This window comes from Anguilla rostrata, chromosome 12, assembly GCF_018555375.3.
Source record: "Anguilla rostrata isolate EN2019 chromosome 12, ASM1855537v3, whole genome shotgun sequence".
Lineage (NCBI taxonomy): Eukaryota > Metazoa > Chordata > Actinopteri > Anguilliformes > Anguillidae > Anguilla > Anguilla rostrata.
This window is the reverse complement of record NC_057944.1, coordinates 9,984,362-10,006,550: the sequence shown is the minus strand read 5'-3', so window position 1 is coordinate 10,006,550 and position 22,189 is coordinate 9,984,362. Positions and strand designations below refer to the sequence as shown.

The 22,189-nt window shown below is 49.1% G+C and overlaps 1 protein-coding gene across 3 annotated transcripts in view; it reads right to left on the bottom strand.

Annotated features, from left to right (window-relative positions):
* dscamb (Down syndrome cell adhesion molecule b) overlaps window positions 1-22,189 on the bottom strand; it is a 151,441-nt gene that overhangs the window by 47,712 nt on the left and 81,540 nt on the right. For 2 of the 3 annotated variants that reach the window (XM_064301649.1, XM_064301646.1), the window contains exons 4-9: window positions 8,841-8,987; window positions 7,623-7,904; window positions 6,857-7,132; window positions 5,219-5,515; window positions 2,151-2,426; window positions 262-540 (exon numbers count right to left, since the gene is read on the bottom strand). In XM_064301649.1, coding sequence (XP_064157719.1) covers window positions 262-540; window positions 2,151-2,426; window positions 5,219-5,515; window positions 6,857-7,132; window positions 7,623-7,904; window positions 8,841-8,987 — 1,557 coding nt within the window. The remainder of the gene's footprint in view (window positions 1-261; window positions 541-2,150; window positions 2,427-5,218; window positions 5,516-6,856; window positions 7,133-7,622; window positions 7,905-8,840; window positions 8,988-22,189) is intronic. The other variant, XM_064301647.1, reaches the window with a different exon arrangement.

The window sequence follows — 22,189 nt, the reverse complement described above, 5'->3', positions numbered from 1 at the left end:
CTTTGGGCCTAGATATTTAAGTAAGTATGGGAACCTCTGGTTCTAGATAACCAAGTAGGTTTCGGAGCCTCTGGGTCTAAATATTCATGTAAGTTTGGGAGCCTCTGGTTATAGATAATCAAGTAAGTTTGGGAGGCTTTGGGTCTAGATATTCAAGTAAGTTTAGGAGCCTTTGGGTAAAGATATTCAAGTTAATTTAGGAGCCAAGCCTTGCAACCCCTGCCCATCCTACTGTGAGACCCCCCGGTCTTGGCCTCACACCTCGGACGTTGAGCTGGCTCTGGTGCTCGACGGTGGCAGCGTCATTGCGGGCTATGCAGGTGTAGTTGCCGTTGTGCTCCACCGAGAGGTTGGATATACGCAGGGAGCTTGTGAAGTCGATGTTGTCGATGGTGACTCCCAGGCTGGCCGGGATGGGCTTGCCGTCCTTGTGCCAGGTGATGTAGATGGGCAGGTCACCTGACACAACCACGCAGGGGATGAACACCCGCTGGCCGATGGAGAAGCTGGGGAACTCGAAGGGCTGGATGAACGGGGGCACTGGGGGCAGGGGGGAAGACATTTAAGGTTACACAAAGATGTGCAACATAGTCTTCATGATAGGTCATATAACATTTTAATTGGCTTTCCATAAAATTTTCCATATATTTTAGCAAATATTACATGCCATCTACTCTTTAAATAAACAGGCAAAGGTAAAAGAAGGAAAATATGAACATCCTCATGACCATAATATTCATGATCATGTTGGAAAAGCAGGTTATGAGGAACTCCTTGTCCGATAGTAGCCAGTGTTTCCAGAAGACACGAAAATATGAAAGTGCCAAAACAACCTCTGACATAGACACAAAATACAGACATAATGTACGAAAGTGCCACAACAACCAGTGATATCTCAGAATACGTTAACGGAGTTAAAACAGCTTTCCGAGCCTCAGCTAATTGGCTCTCTCAGCCGCAGTGCCCTGTTGAAACAGCACGGGGGGCGGAGACTGCGGAGTAACACGGTAAAGGACGCTCGAAGAGCCGCTTCAGCCGCGTTTCGAAATGGCGCCTCTCTGGGGGCGCGGCGGCGGCAGTTAGAAACCGTCGCTTTCGAGAATCAATGAGTTAAAATAACATTGAAATAAGCGCCACTTCAGCACTTATCTAATTCACCACAAAGCAGGAGTAATGGACTCCGGGGACTGCTCTCCACGACTGCTGGAGAATCACAGGGCCTGGCAGAGCCAATTAACCAACTCCGCTGCCGAGGAAACGGCACATCGCACAGCCACCCTCCACCCCCCCCCCCCCCTTTTAAAAAAAGAGAAGGGAGCCACAGAAAAAAATTATTTGTGGAGGAGCATATTTCAAAGAGTAGCCTCACTCACTGATAGACAAAAGAAGTTCTATCCATATAGCATCAGGACAGTAAACACCCAATCTGGAACTGATACTACGTCATAAGTTCTCAGCTAATTAAGCGTCTATAAGATCATAATACATCATAATTTCACACCGGTTCACTTTCAGACTAAAAATCATAACCCTGTTCCTTACATCTACCATTACTTATTGTTGACATATTTCCTAAAGAACTGATCTCACTCTATACAACATACACTCAGGCAAAGTCTACATTTATCCACATCATCCATTAACATGCATTTAATTCTGCTTACGAACCCAGTTCTTTAACCTCTATTCTGCAGTACATCCCATATTCTGAATGTAATTTGCTACGTAATACAGTATCCTACTGTAAGCCACACCGAGTTTGGCAAACTGAACAAAGTGGACAGGTTGATAGCAGCTCAATATAGGGATATCCCAGTAGGCACACATACTGTAAGTCGCCACAATGTTTTCATTGGTACAAGGTAGTATTTACAGTGTTTGCTCACTGGACCTCCACCCTGGTGACATCACTGTTCGGAGCATATGCCTGTACATACGTGTACACTGCCCAACTCTACTTCTAATCACGTGAAATGCAGTTCTGTCGTTTCGGATAAAACTTATTTAGGCCAAAAGCATCTGTCAAATGGCTAAGTGCTAAATTGTAAACTGTTCCAGCTAACTTGCATGTATTGTCCAGTTCTTGTATCAGAGTGAACTGTTATTTTTTTTCGCTCAGGAGGCGACAGTGGGGGCGGGGCGTACCGCACCTTTGACGGTGACGTAGACGCTGCGGTTGTAGTAGTGCTGCGGCTGTATCAGCACGCAGCAGGTGTACTCCCCCTCGTCCATGTCCTTCTGCACGTCCGACAGCTTCAGCGTGCCGTTGGTCTCAAACGCGCGCTGCCGGTGGTTGAAGGGCAGCAGGTTGGCGTTCTTGTACCACTTGATGGAGTAATACGGGTAGCCAATCACGCGGCAGTGAATGTAGGTGTCCCTCCCAGCAATGGCTGTGAGGTTTTTCATTGGACGGATGCTGACAGGCCCTTAAAGGGAACAAGAAGAGACAAAACTCTCTTTAAAACGGTTTCGGGGTTTCGCGGGTTTGTGTTTATGAGAAAGTCTCAGAAAGGTGAGGCGTGAATGTCCACAAGCACTGCTTTCCTTGTCACTGTTCTGCCTCTCCATGCCGACTCAAGGGAAAGAACTACAAGGATCATGGAGAGAGGAAAGAAGGGTTAAAGGTTAAAGGTTAAAGTTACGTTGGCACACGGTAGAAAAACTGGGTATTTAGTCAAAGTTTCACTGGTTTTCTCTTAAGATTTAGATTCTCCCCAATAACACGGGGGAGCTCTCAGCGACATACATACGATTCAATAAAATTTAATGCAATAAATGTCTTAGTATTAGGCTGCAGTGGCTCCAGTCAAGAAGCAACACCTTTCAGGAGTGCAGTGACTTTGGATCTTTATCCTTTATCAAAAAAACACAAAAGGCAAAATTAGAGAAATTTCACACATGCATAAAAGAGCTGTAAAGGAATCTCTGATCACCATTCATACCTCAGCCCCAGTGAGCAGAAGTCAGTATTGAGCCCTCCGTACTTTCATAGTCTTTTAGGAGTGACAAGTTACCTGTGCCTTTCATACCACGTTCTACACTGCATGAAGACAAAAAAAAAAAAATTGTACTTGGCTGCTTATGTTCGTCGCATTTAATCGTCACAGCAACCATGCGTTCAAGTTTACAAGTGTATGACAAGTGGTGCTGGGCAGTTGTTTCAAACTGAATGTGCGTCACACATAGTTAACCGCAGCGTTATAGTTTACTGTTCCATTTATTTATTTATTCATTTATTTATTTATGTGGCTGCGTTAAAAGCTCAGTGGAGCGAGTAATTGCCTTTACCCCGTGCGTCACTGCAATCACGGCACTGATTCATTATTAATGGCCTGCTAAGGACTGACCCGGGGACGGACCTGAACGAGGCACGATATCGGTGGGTACACACGGTCGTTCGCCACACCGCTGGTCAAGACATGCAAGTTTCCGCAACAATGTCGTGACCTGGGGTTGGGGGGGGGGGGACAAGCCGGGTTGCCTATAATTAAGGCTAGCATGGCTGCAAGAGGAAATCCCTGTGACTTTGAAAGAGGGACGATCGTTAGGATGGGCTTTCTGCCGACATTCACTAGCATTCACTGATATTCACTAACAGCAATAGCATTAGCATAGCAACAGCATTCACTAATTTCACTAATAGCAACATCATCAGGGCATGTGACCGGTTTCCACATATTTGATTGGATGCTCAGCCAGTAATCAGCTACAGAAGGACATGGGTAATCCATGCTGAGCGGTAAGATGGCTGCTGATCCTGGATGGCCGCAGCACCTGCTGGGCTGCTCAGTCTTGGCATCGGAGGGCCAGAGTTCGTACAGAAGGGTACAGCAAGATATCAAACCAAATATACTCATCCTGACTGAACCAACTGAACCTCCTTCATCCCTAACAGATTCTAGAAAGGTGGAACGGACTGAAGTCCACCAGGACTGAAAGCTTGACACTGAAGAAAATGTGAAGGTTTAATAGCATCTGATGAAGGAGAAGGTATGACACACCATAAAATTTAAAACCAGCAAATCATCTGTTCTAACTGCAGGATCTGGAAATCTAACAAGACATACATGTAAAATATATGGAGCCAAGGAGAGAAGACGAGGAAAGCACAGACTGACAGAGGAATGTGTACAGCTGCCTTCAGACTCAACTGCAGCCAAGGTGAAAGAAAAAAACAGATAGAAGGATTAGATGTTAAAATGGTCTGGCAAAGACAAAAATATACAGCAATGCACACACACACACACACACACACACACACACCACGCAGACCACGCACACACATGTACACACAAAGATATATATATATATACACACACACACACACACAATTAATGTTGTGCAGAACATGCAGTGTCTACAGTCAAACACGTAGGACGGAAGGACAGTAGCATGCAAACAGGTCGGCCATATATGCATGCAGAATAACAGAACAGCAGGGACTCAAAAACAAAAGAACCCATCAAACAGAAAGAAAACATGTTTGAGAGGTATGCAGGGTTTCAGGTGATAATCTAAAGATTATTAATTATTATGATTATTATTATTATTATTAGTAGTAGTAGTAATAGTAGTAGTAGTAGCAGCAGCAGCAGTAGTAGTAGTACTAGTACTAGAATCATATGAACTATGACTATGATTCATTATGATTTTGTATCTCATATGCTGTTTCTGATGTGAATATTTTCTTGCTTTTTTACATCAGTGCAATTTATAGGGTGACAACGTTACTATGAGAATGACAAAGCTTGAGAAAGCTTTTGACTGACTGAAGTAGCGGAAGACTTTGGGCTTAAGTTCGCTCTGGCGCAGGGACAGTCGTACCCCTGGACAGACAGAAGGCGAAAGAAGAGGAGAACCAATGGCAACAGAAAGATTTAAGGACTAAAAACCGACAGTCCGACAGAAAGAAACAAGGACGCCTTCGCTGAGGAACAAAAGAACAGAGCAGGGAGGAAAACAAAGAGCACCAGCAGAAAAGACCTGTGACCAAAACGGAAGAGGAGGAAAAGAGAGGGAAAAAAAAGGAGAAGAAATGCTATCCTGAGATGGGCTGAGGTAAAACACAAACAAACAGAAAAAAAAACGTTAGTTAGGCAGTTTCTTAGGAAACTTGGAAGAGGCATGCATGAACTTTCAATAACCAAAATGAGTTATGTGTGTGATTTTTTGTAGTTGTTTTTTTTTTTTTTTTTGGAGGAGCTGATCTGACAAGCACCTCTTACGTTTATTCGAGCCTGGTAGGAGACCACTCCCGCCGAGTTGTTGGCGATGCACCGGTAGACGCCGCCGTCGCGGACCTGAGTGTGCGAGATGTTCAGGTAGCTCAGCAGGTTGTCCTCCACCAGCGTGATCTGCCCCGTCTGGTGGTTGCCGTCCTTGGCGACGGGGTCGTCGTCCAGGGTCCAGGTGACGGTGGGGAGGGGCGTGCCCTTCACGTTGCACACCAGGGACACCACCTCGTTGGGGCTGACCACCTTCTCGCTGAAGGTGGACAGGATCTTTGGAGTGCCGTCTGTCGGGCGGTCAAAGAGGGCAAAGGAAAGAGGGTAGAAAGGAAGAGGAGAGAAGAAAGAGGGCAGAAGCAGAGCCATGAGAAAAGAGGGCACTGGACGGATGCGATGACATCACCTGAAAGCCAGTCTGTCATTGGTCGACGGCCTGCGATGTCATCGCCATTCAGTCCCTCCCTGGATGGGCAATGTGACCAACGGATAAGGATTCTCCTTGGCCTGAGAGAGGTCGGTGACTCTGAGAGTTGACGTGGCGGTTTACACATTTCAGCTTGCTACATTAAGAAGTGCTACATTCTCTTAAGAAGTGTGTGCTATTTAGCCAGGCTGAGCTAACACTGAGGAGCCCCACGTGCCACACTGACAAGCTGTTACTCTCTACTTTCCGCCTCCGTCTGCTTTCTGTCAGGTGTAAGAGTCTAACAGGTGTGACGCGCGGCGGTCCTTGATGCGCTGCGTTCCCGCTGGCGGTGCCGCGTGGCAGACTGGCGCTCCCCGGCACTACAGACAGACGCGCGTGACAAGCGAGGCGCAGACGTCTGTCCGGGAGGAGATGCTGTTGCTCGGTTTTAAGAGAACAGGGGTGACAGGGTTCCCTTTCATGCTCCTCCCCTGTCCCGTGTTCCCCCCACCCTGCCCCTGTTCCACGGCGAATAAAGCCTGACTCCCCTCTCTGCCTGTGGCACCCCCCCCCCCTCCCCCTCCCCCACTCGTTCACTCAACCTCCCCTTCGCCCTGATCTGCTGGTGCTGGGGCTCTTATATGGAAATCAACGTTAGAGAGGGGGGAGAGAGAGTGGGGGGGGGGGGCTTCTAAATCTCTGCCTGCCGCTGTACCCTAATAACCCCTCCTCCCTCTCACTCTCTCGCTCCCTCTCCCTCTATCGTTCTCTGCCCCGTTCTCTCTCTACCCTCTTTCCCACTCTCTCCCTCCCCCCTGCATCATTATAGATTATCAATATCCTCTTTATACAACTCCATGGCCGCAGGAGGCGGTTGCCCTGGCAACTGCACACAGGTAAGCAGTGTCAGGTCGGTGCAGATATTCTAATAATAGCCACGCCCCAGCCCCGCACTACAGGTCCCATCACCACACCGGCCTCGACGCCCAGCCCCCACACTACAGGGGCATTGTGCCCGCACGACCGGTTTGCTGCTTTCACAGGACGTCTCTGCGATGAGTCAGACTTCGGCTTTATGATCTACGCAGTTTCTAGCTTAACTAACACACGGCATCACCAGCAACCACGCGCTGCTAACGCATGCTAAAACAGACGCGCTCACAGCGCAAATGGGGTACAGAACGTCCTCAGGATGAGTAAAAAGGGGCTCGGCCCGGCTCACCTTCCAGCACGACCTGCACCATGTCCTGGGCGGACATCTTGCCGTGGCGGGCGAAGCACTGGTAGGCCCCGCCGTCGCTCTTGGCCATGCCCTCCATCACCAGGTTCTCCCGGTTGCCGCCGGTGATGCGCACGTTGTTTCCCGGGTGGATGATCTCGCCGTTGCGGTACCAGGCGAGCTCGTACTCCTCCGAGCCGCTGACGCCGCAGGAGAGCGACACCTGGCTACCCACGCTGCCCTTCACCTTGCGCGGGCTCACCACCACCTTCAGGGGCTCTGGAGAACAGACCACGTTTTCATTAACAGACTGAAGTGACTTACTGCTTTATTTTGCCATGTAATCTGGTCAAAAAATATTGATTGGTTGAACAGTAATCTCAATTCCAAAAACAGTCTGCCAAGTAGATATAGTGGGTACAAAGCCAATAATAATAAAACAAAACTCAACTTAGAAGCACAAAAATGCAACACAACCGACAGCGTAAATATAGACAGCCAAAACACACAACATACAACACACCTAACACACAACATACAGCACACCTAACACACAACACACAACACACCTAACACACAACATACGACGAGTGTGACGTAGAGAGCCAGTTGAACATGGGTTCGAGCTCATGGTGATCAGGCTGCGTGTACAGTATGTTAATACGGTGTGTCTCGCTGCTCTCCAGACTCGGGGTCTACGAGCGTTTCGCTCTGCTGCAAAGTCGGGCGCGCCGGACGGGTAGCGGAGGGGCGGGGGCGTCATACTCACGTTTGACCAGCAGGCGGCCGACCACCTCGGCGCTGCCGTAGCTGTTCCACACCTCGCACACGTAGCTGCCCGTGTCGCTGGGCTGCGTGCCCTCGATCAGCAGCCCCGTCACGCTCTGCCGGAAGCGGCTGTCCGGCTCCAGGGGCCCGCTGTCCTTCAGCCAGCGGTACTTCGGGGAGGGGTGGCCCGACGCCTTGCAGGGCAGCTCCACCCGGTGGCCGGCCATGACCTCCCGCCGCTCGAAGCCATCCAGGATCACTGGCTCCGAGTTCGTGGGGTCTGCTTAGGGGGGGGAGGGAAAGGCTGCCTGGTGAAAACGCCACGCCCATCACAGAACATTCCCACAGGGGCCAGGACCGGATGTTTAGGGTTAAGGGTCAGAGTTAAGGGTTATGATTTGTAGGACTCTACTGACAAAAATTGATGTTGATGTTGTTCTGTCAGGTTAGAGTTTGAAGTTTTGAATAGGGCTTATGGGTTAGGGGGTAGGGTTCAGGGTTAGAGTCCAGGATTAGGGTTTAAGGTGAGGGGAGCAGGTCTCATCTGGCAGAAATCAGCTAACGCTGTTGCTCTGTTGCTTTAGGGTTTAGGGTTTAGGGTCATGGCTCGCTCGACAGAAAGAAACTAGCCCTTTCGAACTGTCAGATTAGCGATTAGGGGGTTTGGGGGTTAGGGGGTCACCAGAAAGGAAGAGAGGAGAGCAGATGATCTGTTGGGTTAGGGTTCAGAGTTCAGGGGTTAAGGCTCACCTGACAGGAAGAGACTAGCTCTTTCAAACTGTCGGGATTAGGGTGTTTGGGGGTTGCGGCTCACCTGACAGAAAGGGACTAGCCCCTTAGAACGGTCAGATTAGGGATTGGGGGTTTGGGGGTTAGGGGGTCACCAGAAAGGAAGAGAGGAGAGCAGATGATCTGTTGGGTTAGGGTTCAGAGTTCAGGGTTAAGGCTCACCTGACAGGAAGAGACTAGCTCTTTCAAACTGTCGGGATTAGGGTGTTTGGGGGTTGCGGCTCACCTGACAGAAAGGGACTAGCCCCTTAGAACGGTCAGATTAGGGATTGGGGGTTTGGGGGTTAGTGTTCCCCTGACAGAAAGAGAGGGGGCAGATGATCTGTCGGGTTAGGGTTCAGGGTTCGGGGGCTGCGGCTCACCTGACAGGAAGAGACGGGCGCTGTTGCTCTGCCAGGTTAGGGTTCAGGGTTCAGGGGTTAAGGCTCACCTGACAGGAAGAGACGGGCGCTGTTGCTCTGTCGGGTCTCCCCAGTGTAGCGGTGCCGTGTGACGCAGCGGTAGTTATACAACCCATCCTCAGTCTGTACATCCAAAATATACAAGGCTCCTGTGGATGTGATGAGAAATCTAGATCCTGAAAAGAGAGAGAGAGAGAGAAATCGCTCGGTTCACGCTCTAATGTCTTTTTATATTTCTATATGTATGCTTTGGCAATATTTACTAATGTATTTCATGATGAGGAAGCATTTTGAATTTGAATTTGAGACAGAGAGAGAGAGAGAGAGAGAAAGAGAGACACAAACAGAGAGAGAGAAAGAGAGAGAGACGCGTTCATTGATACCATGTCTCATAATCACACAATGCTCACAATGCCACTACTTTATGAATATGTCTTTGAAATAATGATATCTGATGCTTTTGGGTTTTGTAAAAACTGTTTTGGGATTATCCTTCATCAGACACCTTTGCTGTTGGAAAAGAAGGGTTTTTTAACTGTAGCTTTGATGCGTCACTTCTAGGAATTGCAGATTATTGGTAAATTCACTGGCTTGAGAAAAATACAGTGAATGAAAGCTTCAAATGTCAAGAACGCAAGCCACGCCCTCGAATGACATTTCTGTAATTTTACTACAATTCCTATCTTGGACTATAAATACTCCAACCTTCAAGAAATGTTAAATATTTTTAAATGGCATTTCATGGTTTCCTAAAAATGTCAGTAGGCATTTTGACTGAAATAGAAGCTTGCATTTCAAATACAAACATCTTTTATCAAAAGGCCCAATACGCAATGACGCCTTCAATAGGATCTTTACCTCCTCCTTCAGAAGTGAGTTACGAGCAGCTTATCTTGCCATAACGTCAGAAGTTGCATAAACGCTTACGATCAAATCCTCTCTTGTTCATCCTCCCCAGATCACCCCATGCGGTGCCATAATGTTAATCCCAAGGATCGACCGCGACTGAGCGAAGGGGGGGTGGGGTGGGGTGGGGTGGGGTGGGGTGGGGGGCTGGAGGGGTTTGGGGGTGTCAACACTTATAAGAAATAATGTCTGATGCCGCAGTCCTACGTATGCCACTGTCCCCAGGGGGGGAGCGATGTCAGAACCGTTTGAAGATGCAATTTGCGCAGGGCTGTTCCAGGCTGCGCCGCGGAGAGGACGTGGAGGCAGATTCGGCTCTCCTGGGTCCCGGCGGCCCGTACGGGCGCTAGCGGGGAGCGGGCGGGGCTCTGAGCCCACAAAAACGCCGGTCTGGAACGAGCGGGCTCGGGACGCCACGTCTTCCGTTAGGCGGATGGGGGAGGTCCGCTTTTGTTTAAACTGTGACCGGGGATGCAGCCTTCTGCTAGCAACGGTCCTGTCAAATTCATCTCCTGAAGGACGGACGTACAGATTCCCGTCCTCTTCATTACTTAATTGGCCCATTTATGCAAGGAGATAAATTGCACCTACGCTGCAGAACGCATTTCACGGCTGTGTATTTTGGGGAAACGTGCATTTGGGGAAACGTTGTGATTAAGCTAAACCGGAACAATTACACCAGAGACAGAAGGGTTAAAGCCAAAAATGGGTGAAACCTGGTGGGGGGGGGGATAAATTCTTACAGCCCCACACCCCAGCTCCCCCCACCCCGGCCACCCTCCACACACCAGAGGCGATCTGTGTAGAACCAAATATGGAATGCAGTGGGATTTACAGCCAATGAAGTCTCACAGGGAACGGGCGGACAGAATCCCCCCGGGGTGGGGCCAGGGAGAGAGGACTGTGCGCTCCGTAAATAAACCCCATCATTTTTTTTTTTCTCTCAAGTATCCCGACGGACAGACCCCTGCCGCACTCCCCCGTCTGCCCACAGAGACGCACGGACGCTGCCGGAATCACAGATCCAGCAGAAATAAAAAAAGATAAATGGAAAATTTTATACATATTTTACATCGAAGGTGTCTAATTATTTCAGTCCCTGTGAATCTGTGTAAATTCTTGTTTAAAAAAAAAATTAATCAAAAAGAAATGCTTATATCTTTGAATTGGAAGAAATGCACAATTCATACGCCTCTTCTTTGAAGATACAGTGCAGTGGGGAGATGGAACCACAGGCACGAACGCCGAGACACGGAAAAGGGAGCAGACTGTGTGTTCTCTGTCTGAAGCTGAAATAGCACAGAAACCATGAGCCTTAAGCCAACCTTGCTAGGCCCTGGTCCCAAAATGGCTGCTCACTGATTATGAGCTACTCATCCCCTGATTCGCTGTAGGTAGCGGAATTTTGATTGGTGCATACACATGTGGATTTTTTCCCCTTATCGTAAATGGAAAAATAGTGCCAAATTGATTTGCATTTTTCTGTCCACCGCTTGAAATTTTTAGTTTGGAATTTGTAGTTTGAGATTTGTGGTTAGAGATTTGAAAAACAGGATTTGTAATTTTGTGATGCGTAAAACGTGTGAATTGCGTTTCGCGGGTAAATAACATTGGCACTAAATTCGTTCCATACTCCCATACCCTGGGCAACACAATCGGCAGTTGTGCATCACCCTCCGGAGCAACCAGCCACACTCCTGGCATGGTCCAGATTCAATCCAAAAATCACAGGGCTCATCCATGCACCACAGCACGCATCCTTAACCGAGCAAGCCACTCAGCAGCACAAACACTTTCAATCGTTCATGCAAGTATTGCATGAGCCATTCAGACACTTGTATACACATTTGTGTATACAACTGAAAATTAACATGAAATTAGCATTAGTTAATATATTTTTTTCACAAAAATATATTAACGTCTAGGCCAAGGTTATTTAAAAGAACTGATTATAAATCTCCCTGCCACAGGGCTGAATTCTGTAGACTACCCTGAGAAATAGAGAAAGCAGAGACAGAAAAGAGCCAGCTTAAATGGGCAAATATAGATATTCTTACTGTTTGCATTAAAACCAGCCAATCGGCCTTCTGGCTCACACTGGATGAAGAAAAGGGAGGAGAGGGAGGAGATAGGGGGTGAGCGGGGGGTGGGGGGTGTGGGGGCTGCAGGGGGTGGGGGGGGCAGCAGCTATTGTAAGCACTGACCTAGTTAGGAATGCGAGTCTGTGGATTTAGTATCCTGAAGGAGTTTTCAGATTCTGGTGTAAATGCAGCTGTGTATGACAGCCAACCAGTAAAAGGAACAAGGGAGTGAGGTGCGTGTGTGTGTGTGTGTGTGTGTGTGTGTGCACGTGTGTGTGTGTGTGTGCATATACATGAACAAGCACAGCCATGACAAATGCAATGTCTAATGTCTAAAATTCTAGGGCTGGGCTACCAGGCAGCACAAAGGTTAGTTTAAATTGCAATTGCATTACCGTAAGTGCACCAAATGAACACACCGCGCATTCACAAATGGAACCCTGTTCCTTCCCTAATCTGGTGCGTGTCTGTCTGTCTGTCTGTCTGTCTGTCTGTCTGTCTCTGTCTGTCTGTCTGTCTGTCTGTCTGTCTGTCTGTCTGTCTGTCTGTCTGTCTGTCTGTCTTCGGCGTTCCAGTTGCATTTCGCCTTTTCAGGACCGGGACCGTAACGCGGGAGAGCGTCTGCCCCGAAGGCCCCCCTCACCACCCGAAACGAAACGCACCCCCCTCTGCGGGTTCGGCCATCTTGTCCCCCCCCCCCCCCGCCTTTTCTAAGGGCCCTCCATGCTAATCATTCTCCCACGGCAGTCCGCCGGAGTCTTTCTACGGAATTCGTCTCCGGCAAGACAAATCTGTCTGCCTCTGTAGCGGCCGTGAACAAACGCAGGCTTCTTTCTACAATCGCGCTCTTTCTTTCTTTCTTTCTTTCTTTCTTTTTTCTTTTAACCCGGAGCGCCTGAGAGAGGGGACGGGGACTTTTAAGACGTCGAACCGCAGTCGGGGTGCTGTTACGGCAGGCCGCGCTGCGATGAAGGGAGGTGGATATGTAAAAAAAAAATCGACACGCTTTAAAGACTGAAGAAATCAAAGGGAGGGAAAACGCACCCTCGTGTCCCTGGTCTCTCTCTCTCTCTCTCCCTCTCTCTCTCTCTCTCTCTGGTACATGCGCATTTTTTCTCTCTTTCAGTCAGATGTGTTTTTTTTTTTTTTTTGCTTCTCCATCTGCGACAAGCGCTCTGATTTTCTGCGGAGCCTGAACTCTACCTGGCACCCCGCGTCGCCGCCGAACGCTGGAAATGTATTCAAACCGCGCGTTTGATCGGCAGAGTCCTGAGTCAGGAGCTCTTTCATTAAAACAGACAGCCTGCCACCCGCTACACACGCAGAGCGCTGAGCACACACAGACATGCACACACACCAATGACACACACACAACACACGCAGCACGACACACACAGACACAACGCACAGAGCACACACACAGAGACACGCACAGCACAGCACGCACGCACCACGCACACACGCACGCACGCACACACACACGCGCGCAAACACGCACACGCACACACGCATACACACGTGCATACACACACTCATGCAGGGGCACGCACGTGCAACGCACGCAAGCACACACACACACGCAATCTCACACTCTCTCACATGCACACACACTCACACACACATGCACACACTCTCACACACACTTCAAAAACTGTTTAAAATACATGCAGGCGGAGAGCAACGGCAGGCATTTATTTCTCTCTCTCTTCCGCCTGCTCAAAATCTCTCTCTCTCCCTCCCTCCCTCCCCCCTCCATCCTCCCTCATAGCTCTGTTCTCTAGGCTCACTTAATGTAATTGTTCTCACTTTGCTCAGGCAAAATCTCATTTCTCCCGACTCTCATGCTTGCGATGCTAAATGAAGAGTGCTTCAGGAGAAACGGCCGCGCGCTGGCCCCGCCCTTTTTTTATTTGGGCGAGGTCTTCTCCATGGCAACCGTTGCGACTCCGACGCCCCCCCTGCAGCCTCTTCGCTGGATGTTAGGAGAGAGGCGCTGAACTAATTCGGAACCACACGGAGACTGCTCCACTACAAAAGGGCTTCTTGTGTGGATTCAATCCTCTGTGACTGCATTATGAGGGGACAGCTATATTTATAGCTGTAATTCCCCCCAAACCCTGAGAAAATACAAATAAGATATTTTAAAACCAAGCGTTCAAAAGAAGAAAACTGCTTTCTGTTGCCTTTATTCGTGTCTGTGGTGTATAAACGTTCTCCATGCGGTAAATTATTTTGCGCATAATATGGTTTCGCTATTTTAATCACATCTGCCCACAAGTCAGAGCTCTGACAGGGGTGTGAGACTTTGTGGCCCCTGTGTGTAATCGACAGCTCACTCATTTGAACCAATCGCATTTCTTTATGAATAGCTGGTGACAAGTTCAGAGGTGGGGAGTCCAGGGGTCAGAAAGTAAGAGTCCTGCCATGTGTTTGTTCCACCCATGAACTCAGCCCAGCTGATATTCATTTAGCTCGACCTCCTGGCTGAAGAACTGTGCCAATTAGCAAATCCAGGTGATCAGAACACAACACCGGGGAGGACTTTTACTTTCTGGACCTGGATTTACTTCCTGCATCTGGACACATTACAAGCTGCTGGTTACAGGTACATGTCAGCGACTGACCCCATACACCATTCAGTCCTCCTGTAGCTAGGGTTTGGGAAAAAGCCCCCACTCTCCTAGGACAGCCGTGTGACCAGCCACTGCCTCAGCCAACGCGACGCAGGTCCTGAGAACATGGAAACGAACCTGGTTTGAATATCAAGGGTGCGTGTGTGAGTGTTCTGGGTCTAATCAATGCTCAATCCGGACCGTACTCCCAGCGACCTCCATTAGATCCCTGCGCGAATCAAAGCCCGTGACAGTCGGGTCCCTCCGAGGGTCACCACACCCGAGGATCTCTCTGACGCGAGCGGCGCAGGGACAGAGCTGGGGGGCCAACAGGGCACACACACCCCTTTCATCCCTGTGAAGGCACAGAGTTAGGGCTGGACTGAAATCTAATACAGCCGCACACCGCTCCACCAACACCGCTTTCAAGAGTGTGTGTGTGTGTGTGAACGTGTGTGTGTGAACGTGTGTGCACATGTGTGTGTGTATGTGTGTGTGAACGTGCGTGCACATGTGTGTGTGTGCGCGCACGTGAGTGTGTGTGTGTGCGTGTGTGTGTGTGTGTGTGTGCGCATGTGTGTGTGTGTGTGTGTGCGCATGTGTGTGTGTGAACGTGCGTGCACATGTGTGTGTATGTGTGTGTGTGTGTGTGTGTGCGCGCACGTGAGTGTGTGAGTGTGCGCACATATGTGTATGTGTGCGTGTGTGCACGCGTGTGTGTATGTGTGTATGTGAGTGTGTGTGTGTGCGCGCGCGTGTGTATGTGTGTATGTGAGTGTGTGTGTGTGTGTGCGCGTGTGCGCGCGCGTGTGTATGTGTGTATGTGAGTGTGTGTGTGTGCGAGTATGAGTGAGCTGAGCACAGGTGGAATATTCCCCCATTGCAGAGATGTCCATACAGAGGACCAGCCCAGCAGCAGCAGTGTACTGTACCAGCTAGCTCTCCTGCAGCCCGGAGCCCAGCACTCCCCATATCTGCATCTACATGAATCATTCAGCTCAGTCTGCAGAAAGAGTGCCCAGCTGCTGCACAGACGACCCATACATATTTAAAAGAGCGCATCTCCCCTCTGGGAGTGACTCTGCCACCTGACATTGTCATGAAGACCCTTCTTCCCGTTTTAGAAATTATGCATTTATTTGCTGTGTGAAAAGGCACCGGTGAGATACTGTACAGTGTCTCTCAGACAATCTGAGGCAGCTTTGTTTTTATCACAAATGCTGATTGTCCCAAAAGTGTCGCAATTAATAGGATATGTGGAAATTAAAGCTCAATTTCCTAAGATGGGGGCTTGCAAATACCAATATTTGGGTTTGACCGATATCTGCAGGGCCAATTCAGAACACAGGACCAAAATTTGCAGGGCCAATTCAGGATAACAGGATCATATCTAACCGATAACAATGACAACGGGGGTGGGGGCTTGACTAAAATGATGCTAAATGGAGGCTAACTAAAGCTAGCAGGCCTTTTAAATAAAATTTAAATACGTTTTCAAATTTAAATAAACCCCCCGTCTGGGACACAGCCGCAGTCCCTGTCAGCCAAAACTACTAAGAAACTAACATTCAACTGAAAAATAAGATATCTGAGCGGCCTTTCATATGCAAATTTCCATCACGGTTAGACTATGTAATCATGAAAAACATTTCAGGAAGTCCTGTTACACACTTCCCAGGAGGCTCGCGAGGGGCCCCGACCTCACAGACGCTCTCTCAAAAGGAGGAGAAGCAGACCGAGCCCCTTTTAAATCTCCGCGCTCCTCGCATATCGATGCATTATTCAAAAGCTCTCCGAGAAAAGTACGTTCAAATGGTACAGACTCACTATAATGGTAATTTTCCGCGCGCCGCCGCACCGGATGTCAGAACGGCCTTATTCAGGCCTATGAAGTGTGCGTAAGAAACGCGCCGCGCGCGCTATCAAACGCGCGAGAGCAACGGAAGCCCCTCGTCGCCGCTGACGACGCCGCGGAAACGCGCCGCGGCGACGAGAGGGGAAATTTAGCGGCTTACGGGGGGAGATCTGACTCGCACGTGCCGAACATGCCGCCATTTCGTTTAATGCAAATCGACAATTTAAAAAAATAAATGCAGAAACGCGAGCGATCTGTGACACCGTGAAAAAAAGAACAAAATGCAAGAAATCTGTGACACCGCGGAAAAAATAACGAAACGTGAGCAATCTGTGACACCGTATAAAAAAGAACGAAACGCGCAATCCCTGACACCTTGAAGAAAAAGTAAAAAATGGAAAAAAGGAATCGGCATTTGCAAGTATAATCGCGCACCTTGTCCAGGTGTCACAGCTGTCAGAACCCTACCCAGCAGACCAGCCACTCGGGTGCCTGGGTGACCTTGGGGACTTCTGCCGTCGGTCGGTGACACCTTGCATGAAAAAACATGCACCTGGATTTTTTTATAATTAATGCCTCCTCCATACCTCTCTGCCACATGGTGGCACCCACACCTCCTCCCCCAACCCCCAACCCCCCTCCCGTGACAGTGAGGTCGGAGCGGCTGTCCAAACGAGAAAGGGCATTGGTGCATAATAAGGGCTCCTCCACACTCCTCACGCTCGCCCGCTCCCTCGCGCCGCACGCGGTGAATACCAACAACAGTCACCGGCCGTGGAGTGTTGGGTACTAACACTGGGCCATCGAGATACGTTCGGTTTTTTTGGAGTTGGAATCTGGAGATTATGGCTGGTGCCGATTCTTAACCCGCTGAGCACGTAGCGAGAATGGCGGATCTTCGAGAGAGCGTGCAGCGGGATTGGCGGAAAGACTCGCCGCTCCGATTCAAACCCCTCGTTTAGCGAGGTGGGCCTCCGCCCGCGCAGCCTCGTCCCGCCGGGTCTGAACGGGGCGCTAGATTAAGCGTCTCTGCCCACGGCTCCCCTTCGCCCGGCCCGTTGTTTTTTTTAAACGGTGAAGTTACCGGCCGCTCCGCGCTGACGTCTGCCTGGCACGCCCAAGCGCAGCGGGACTCCTAACGCGCGCGGTGTGGTGTGGTGCGGTGACCCTGTCGTTCGCGCTCGCTTACGCTCTTCCCGCTAACCGCTAACCGCTTTGAGCGCTATTAGCAGGAAGCAAATATCCCCAGAATTTTCATGACTAATTGCATTGTTCTCAGCACATACTCACGGAGGCTCGGTACAGCCAGTTAACATTTCCTTTTTCCTCCCTCTAATGATTTCTCATAAAACTGCATATGAACTTCATTCAACTTCATAAGAAAAACTTTTGAATGAAACCTTTTCTGTGTACTTCCTGGCGTATCATTCAGGAACACAAAGAGCTGCAGGAGATTTCACTCACAGGTGTTACACTTCCCAGAAAGGTTCTACAACCCTTCGACAGACATCAGCCAATGTACCCATGGCTGGGAACGGCTTGCATTTTTTCAGACAATTGGAGTTTCAAAAAAAGATTTGGGAAAAATGGACAAGTCCTTATATTAAGACCGTGACCAGCTAAAGCAGTGCTGTGTTGAAAATGCATCCTTGCTTCCTGTGTAGCTTCAGCTCCTAATGACCAATCAGGGGCTAACTGGCCTCAGCTCTTCGTGACCAATCAGGAGCTAACTGACCTCAGCTCCTTGTCTTGGCCTTTTCTTATTTCCTTTTCAGAAGGAATCAAGGAACGGAAACAAAGAGGAAACGAGGAAGCTGTTTAAAGAGTCTGAATGCAGCTGAGTTTTCCCTACAGGTGTAAAGGGGGGTCAACAGCTTCTCCCTGCCAGGTGTAATCCTTTCTCTGGACTCCAATAGGAAATACAAATTATGTAATTAATTTTTTTTAATTTAACCTTTATCTAACCAGGAAAAGCCCCATTGAGATCGAAATCTCTTCTGGAAGGGGGATCCGTGATTATGTTCTAACTGAAATGTACACTCTGGTTTGTTAGTGGAGGTAAAATAGGATAAGGACAAAGATGGAGAAGAGGAAGGATATAAGCAGAGGTGGAGGAGAGGAGGAGGATATAAGCAGAAGATGGAGCAGAGGGAGTATATAGGCAGAGGTGGAGGAGAAGTAGGATGTAAGCAGAGGTGGAGGAGAAGCAGAGGTGGAGGAGAAGGAGGATGTAAGCAGAGGTGGAGGAGAAGCAGAGGTGGAGGAGATGGAGTATATAGGCAGAGGTGGAGGAGATGGAGTATATAAGCAGAGGTGGAGGAGATGGAGTATATAAGCAGAGGTGGAGGAGATGGAGTATATAGGCAGAGGTGGAGGAGATGGAGTATATAAGCAGAGGTGGAGGAGATGGAGTATATAAGCAGAGGTGGAGGAGATGGAGTATATAGGCAGAGGTGGAGGAGATGGAGTATAAAAGAAGAGGTGGAGGAGAAGCAGATGTGGAGGAGATGGAGTGTATAAGCAGAGGTGGAGGAGGGGGAGGATATAAGCAGAAGATGGAGCAGAGGGAGTATATAAGCAGAGGTGGAGGAGAAGCAGGCGAGCTGGGGGCCCAGACGTAGGAAGCTCCCCTGAATGGCAGGCACTAGCTTTTAATAGGGTCTGTTCTCAGTAATTACCGCCACACAATTTGATCAGTGCAGGGCTAAGTATCTTCATCTGAAGGAGATTGGGGGAAATTAGCGCTTATGTAATAAGCACCATTTGTCACCATTAGAGAGAGGTGTTGACAGCTACTGTCGTTGTCAGGGCAACGCTGGTTCTCCCCACCATGACATCCCCCACCCCTACTCCCTCCACCCCCCACCCCCCTTCATGTATATACAAATTGTACAAATTGCATATCCACACGCACTCCACCACACTTACCCATGTGTGCATTGTACAGAGTTTACACTGTTGTGCATACGCATCCTCCATACATATCCACACACATTTCCTGTGTGTCTTTGTAGCTTTGTGACTCCAGAGTGCTCGGCTCTGAGCTTTGAGGTGGCGTGCTGGTTCGGCAGCAGGGCGGGAGGACACACAGAGAAGACCACGACTGCGGAAAACTGCGCCTTTTCCCCGGGTCCCTCGGCGTAGCGACACAGGCAGCACAGCGATTTCGCCCGAAGGAAGCGTTTGACGGGAGCGAGGGGACGAGACGCCGCCCGTCCGGGCACGCTCAGTGCGCCCGCTCAGGAAGCCGGACGGGCGAGCCTCCGTCCTCTCCCCGGAAAACGCAGCCCGAAATGCCGCGTGTGTCTGAGCTTAGCCGTAACCCTCCGCTGTTTAACCGTCGTCAGGACGATAAGAGACTCTCTGTTCCCGTTTGTTAGCGTGATAAAAAATGAGCCCTCAGCTGTGTACCAGAGACAACAGAGGCCTCCTTTGATTTCGCTTAGATTAGCCGCGGAGAGATGGAAGATCCCTTTACCGCCCGCCAGCTGGACGGCACTTAATGCCCGAGTCACTGAGAGACCAGTCATGGGGCCTGAGTGCAGCTCTCTGTGTAAACCAGCGACAGAAACTGGGGAGGGAAGATAAATTGGTCCAGTCGAGACAATGAAGAGATGAATGAAGTGGAAGAGAGTCTGGCTGGAGCAAACACCTGCAAACACTGCAGCCCTGTACAACCTGCCCCAGCAGCCACTGCAGCCCTGTACAACCTGCCCCAGCAGCCCTGCAGCCCTGTACAACCTGCCCCAGCAGCCCTGACCTACCTGACCTCACCCAGCAGCCAGCTACAACCTGCCCCAGCAGCCCTCCAGCCCTACAACCTGCCGCAGCAGCCACTGCAGCCCTGTACAACCTGCCCCAGCAGCACTACCGCCCTGTACAATGTGGACTGAGCTATCCTACCCCACACTGCCACAGATTCCAGAGTGCACTGAGATAACATCACAGAGCGTGAGCTTCTGCAGTTCCAACACTGGGTGGTGCAATGTGTGCAAAATAATCAACGCTCACGTGCTGCCCCAATGCTGCATGGCGACGCCCTCTCCGTTTTGTTTGTGTGCGTGTGTGGGTGAGTGAGTGAGTGAGTGAGTGAGTGAGTGAGTGAGTGAGTGAGTGAGTGAGTGAGTGAGTGTGTGTGTGTGTGTGTGGTGGCCTAAAGGCTTATAACCCCAGTTACAGGAGAGTTTCCCTCTTTTTGCTGTGATGTATCTACATGCTACAAGTGCATATGGATTACATCTACACAGGACATGCAATGCTTCTCCATGCAAATCTGGCGAGCCCAGTAATACGACAGAGCACAACAGAGCTTTGAAATACTGATAATCCTTTAACAAACAAACAAAGCACGGGCTGACGGTCAAATGAACATGTTAATCTTGATATGTGATGACCGTTTGCACTTCTAAAAGCCTTTCCAAAGGTGGCATTGCGTGCTAATAACACCACATCAGGACGGGGTACGCTACATAGTGCTAACAGGGCACAATCATACCTTGCCACTCAGGTAAAGATTTTTATGCATGTTTTGAGGTATTTTATTGAGTGTAAATGGCACAATAACCTCACTGTGCAAAGGCTGAACGGTTAGACCACCTTCGTACAACAATACACTTTGCTGAATATGTCACATGCAACATCAAAGCATCTAAAATTCTCTTTTAGATGCTGGGATATTTACAGAGTAATCTTTACTACCATTTTAGGGAAATTATTTTTAGAGGTATAAATATGTGGGAAAGTTACTACCATTTTAATGATCCTGTTTTAAAACGTACCTGCATTCTGCCAACATTGTCCGGGTTAAATATTTATACATACTTTCATATATCATACTCAGTATGGAAGTTCTGCTGAAACGTTTGCATCAGCAGATCCATTACCATGGTAGTGTAACACAACAATTACCCATTATGTGTAAATGAAAATTCCTATATGATGTCATGCATACTGAAAATAAGGAATACAAAGATCAGTTAACTCACACCGCTTTCATTTAAATAAAAAATCCAATTCTCAATGGTAAAGCTGCAGCACGTGCTGCTTAATGGTGAAGCACTGGTCAGTCGGTCAGGTTACAAAATGGCAAATGTGCTGGAAAATCACAGTGAGAGGATCCTCTGACATAACTGAAATGAAAATTACAATTGCAGTGGCATTGACACTTCTTTCTCTGCTTTATGAAAACCTAGAAAACTAAACTGAACTGTGAGTTTGGTGTACCACTGCACCCCTTAGCCAAAACCACCCTTTAGCCATAATCATTTAATCAAACAACCATGTATCTGCTTTTAAAAATAGTTCATAGAAATTATATATACAATTTTCATGAGCTATGTTTAAAAGCAGAGGCATGGTTATTTGTATCTGCATTTACCCTGTGAGGCAATAATGAAAGAAGCACAGGGAGACACGCTAACGCGCTAACACGCTAACGCGCCCTCGGCTATAATTTACCTGGGAGCCGGATGCTAGCGGGCAGACAGTGGTTTCGGTAATCAAATGACACACATGGCTTCATCGCACCGCGGCTCGTTAGACGCTACCTACAGCTGCTGGGAGCATCAACCCCCTCCTCCTCCCCCCCTCCTCCCACCCCCACCGTCCCGCCCCACCCCCTCGCCCCCACCCGCTGGCGTCTCAGTCTCCATCTCCGCTACTTTCAAGCCTGTTTGGTTTCGTGTCCTTTCATACCCATTTTTGTTTCAGATTTGATGTGTACAGTGATGTATAAAAATGTAATTTAACTCAGTCCTCTGGGCTCGGTGTCTCGGGTGCCTTAATGGAGATGTTTGCTTTAAAGCGCTCGTTATGCCCTCAGGTTCGCTCGAGGTGGATTCTGCGATCGCGATGCATGACAAGATCACCGCGCTGCCAAATCCTCACCCGGCACCCCGCCCTGGCAAACAACCTCCTTCTGAGAC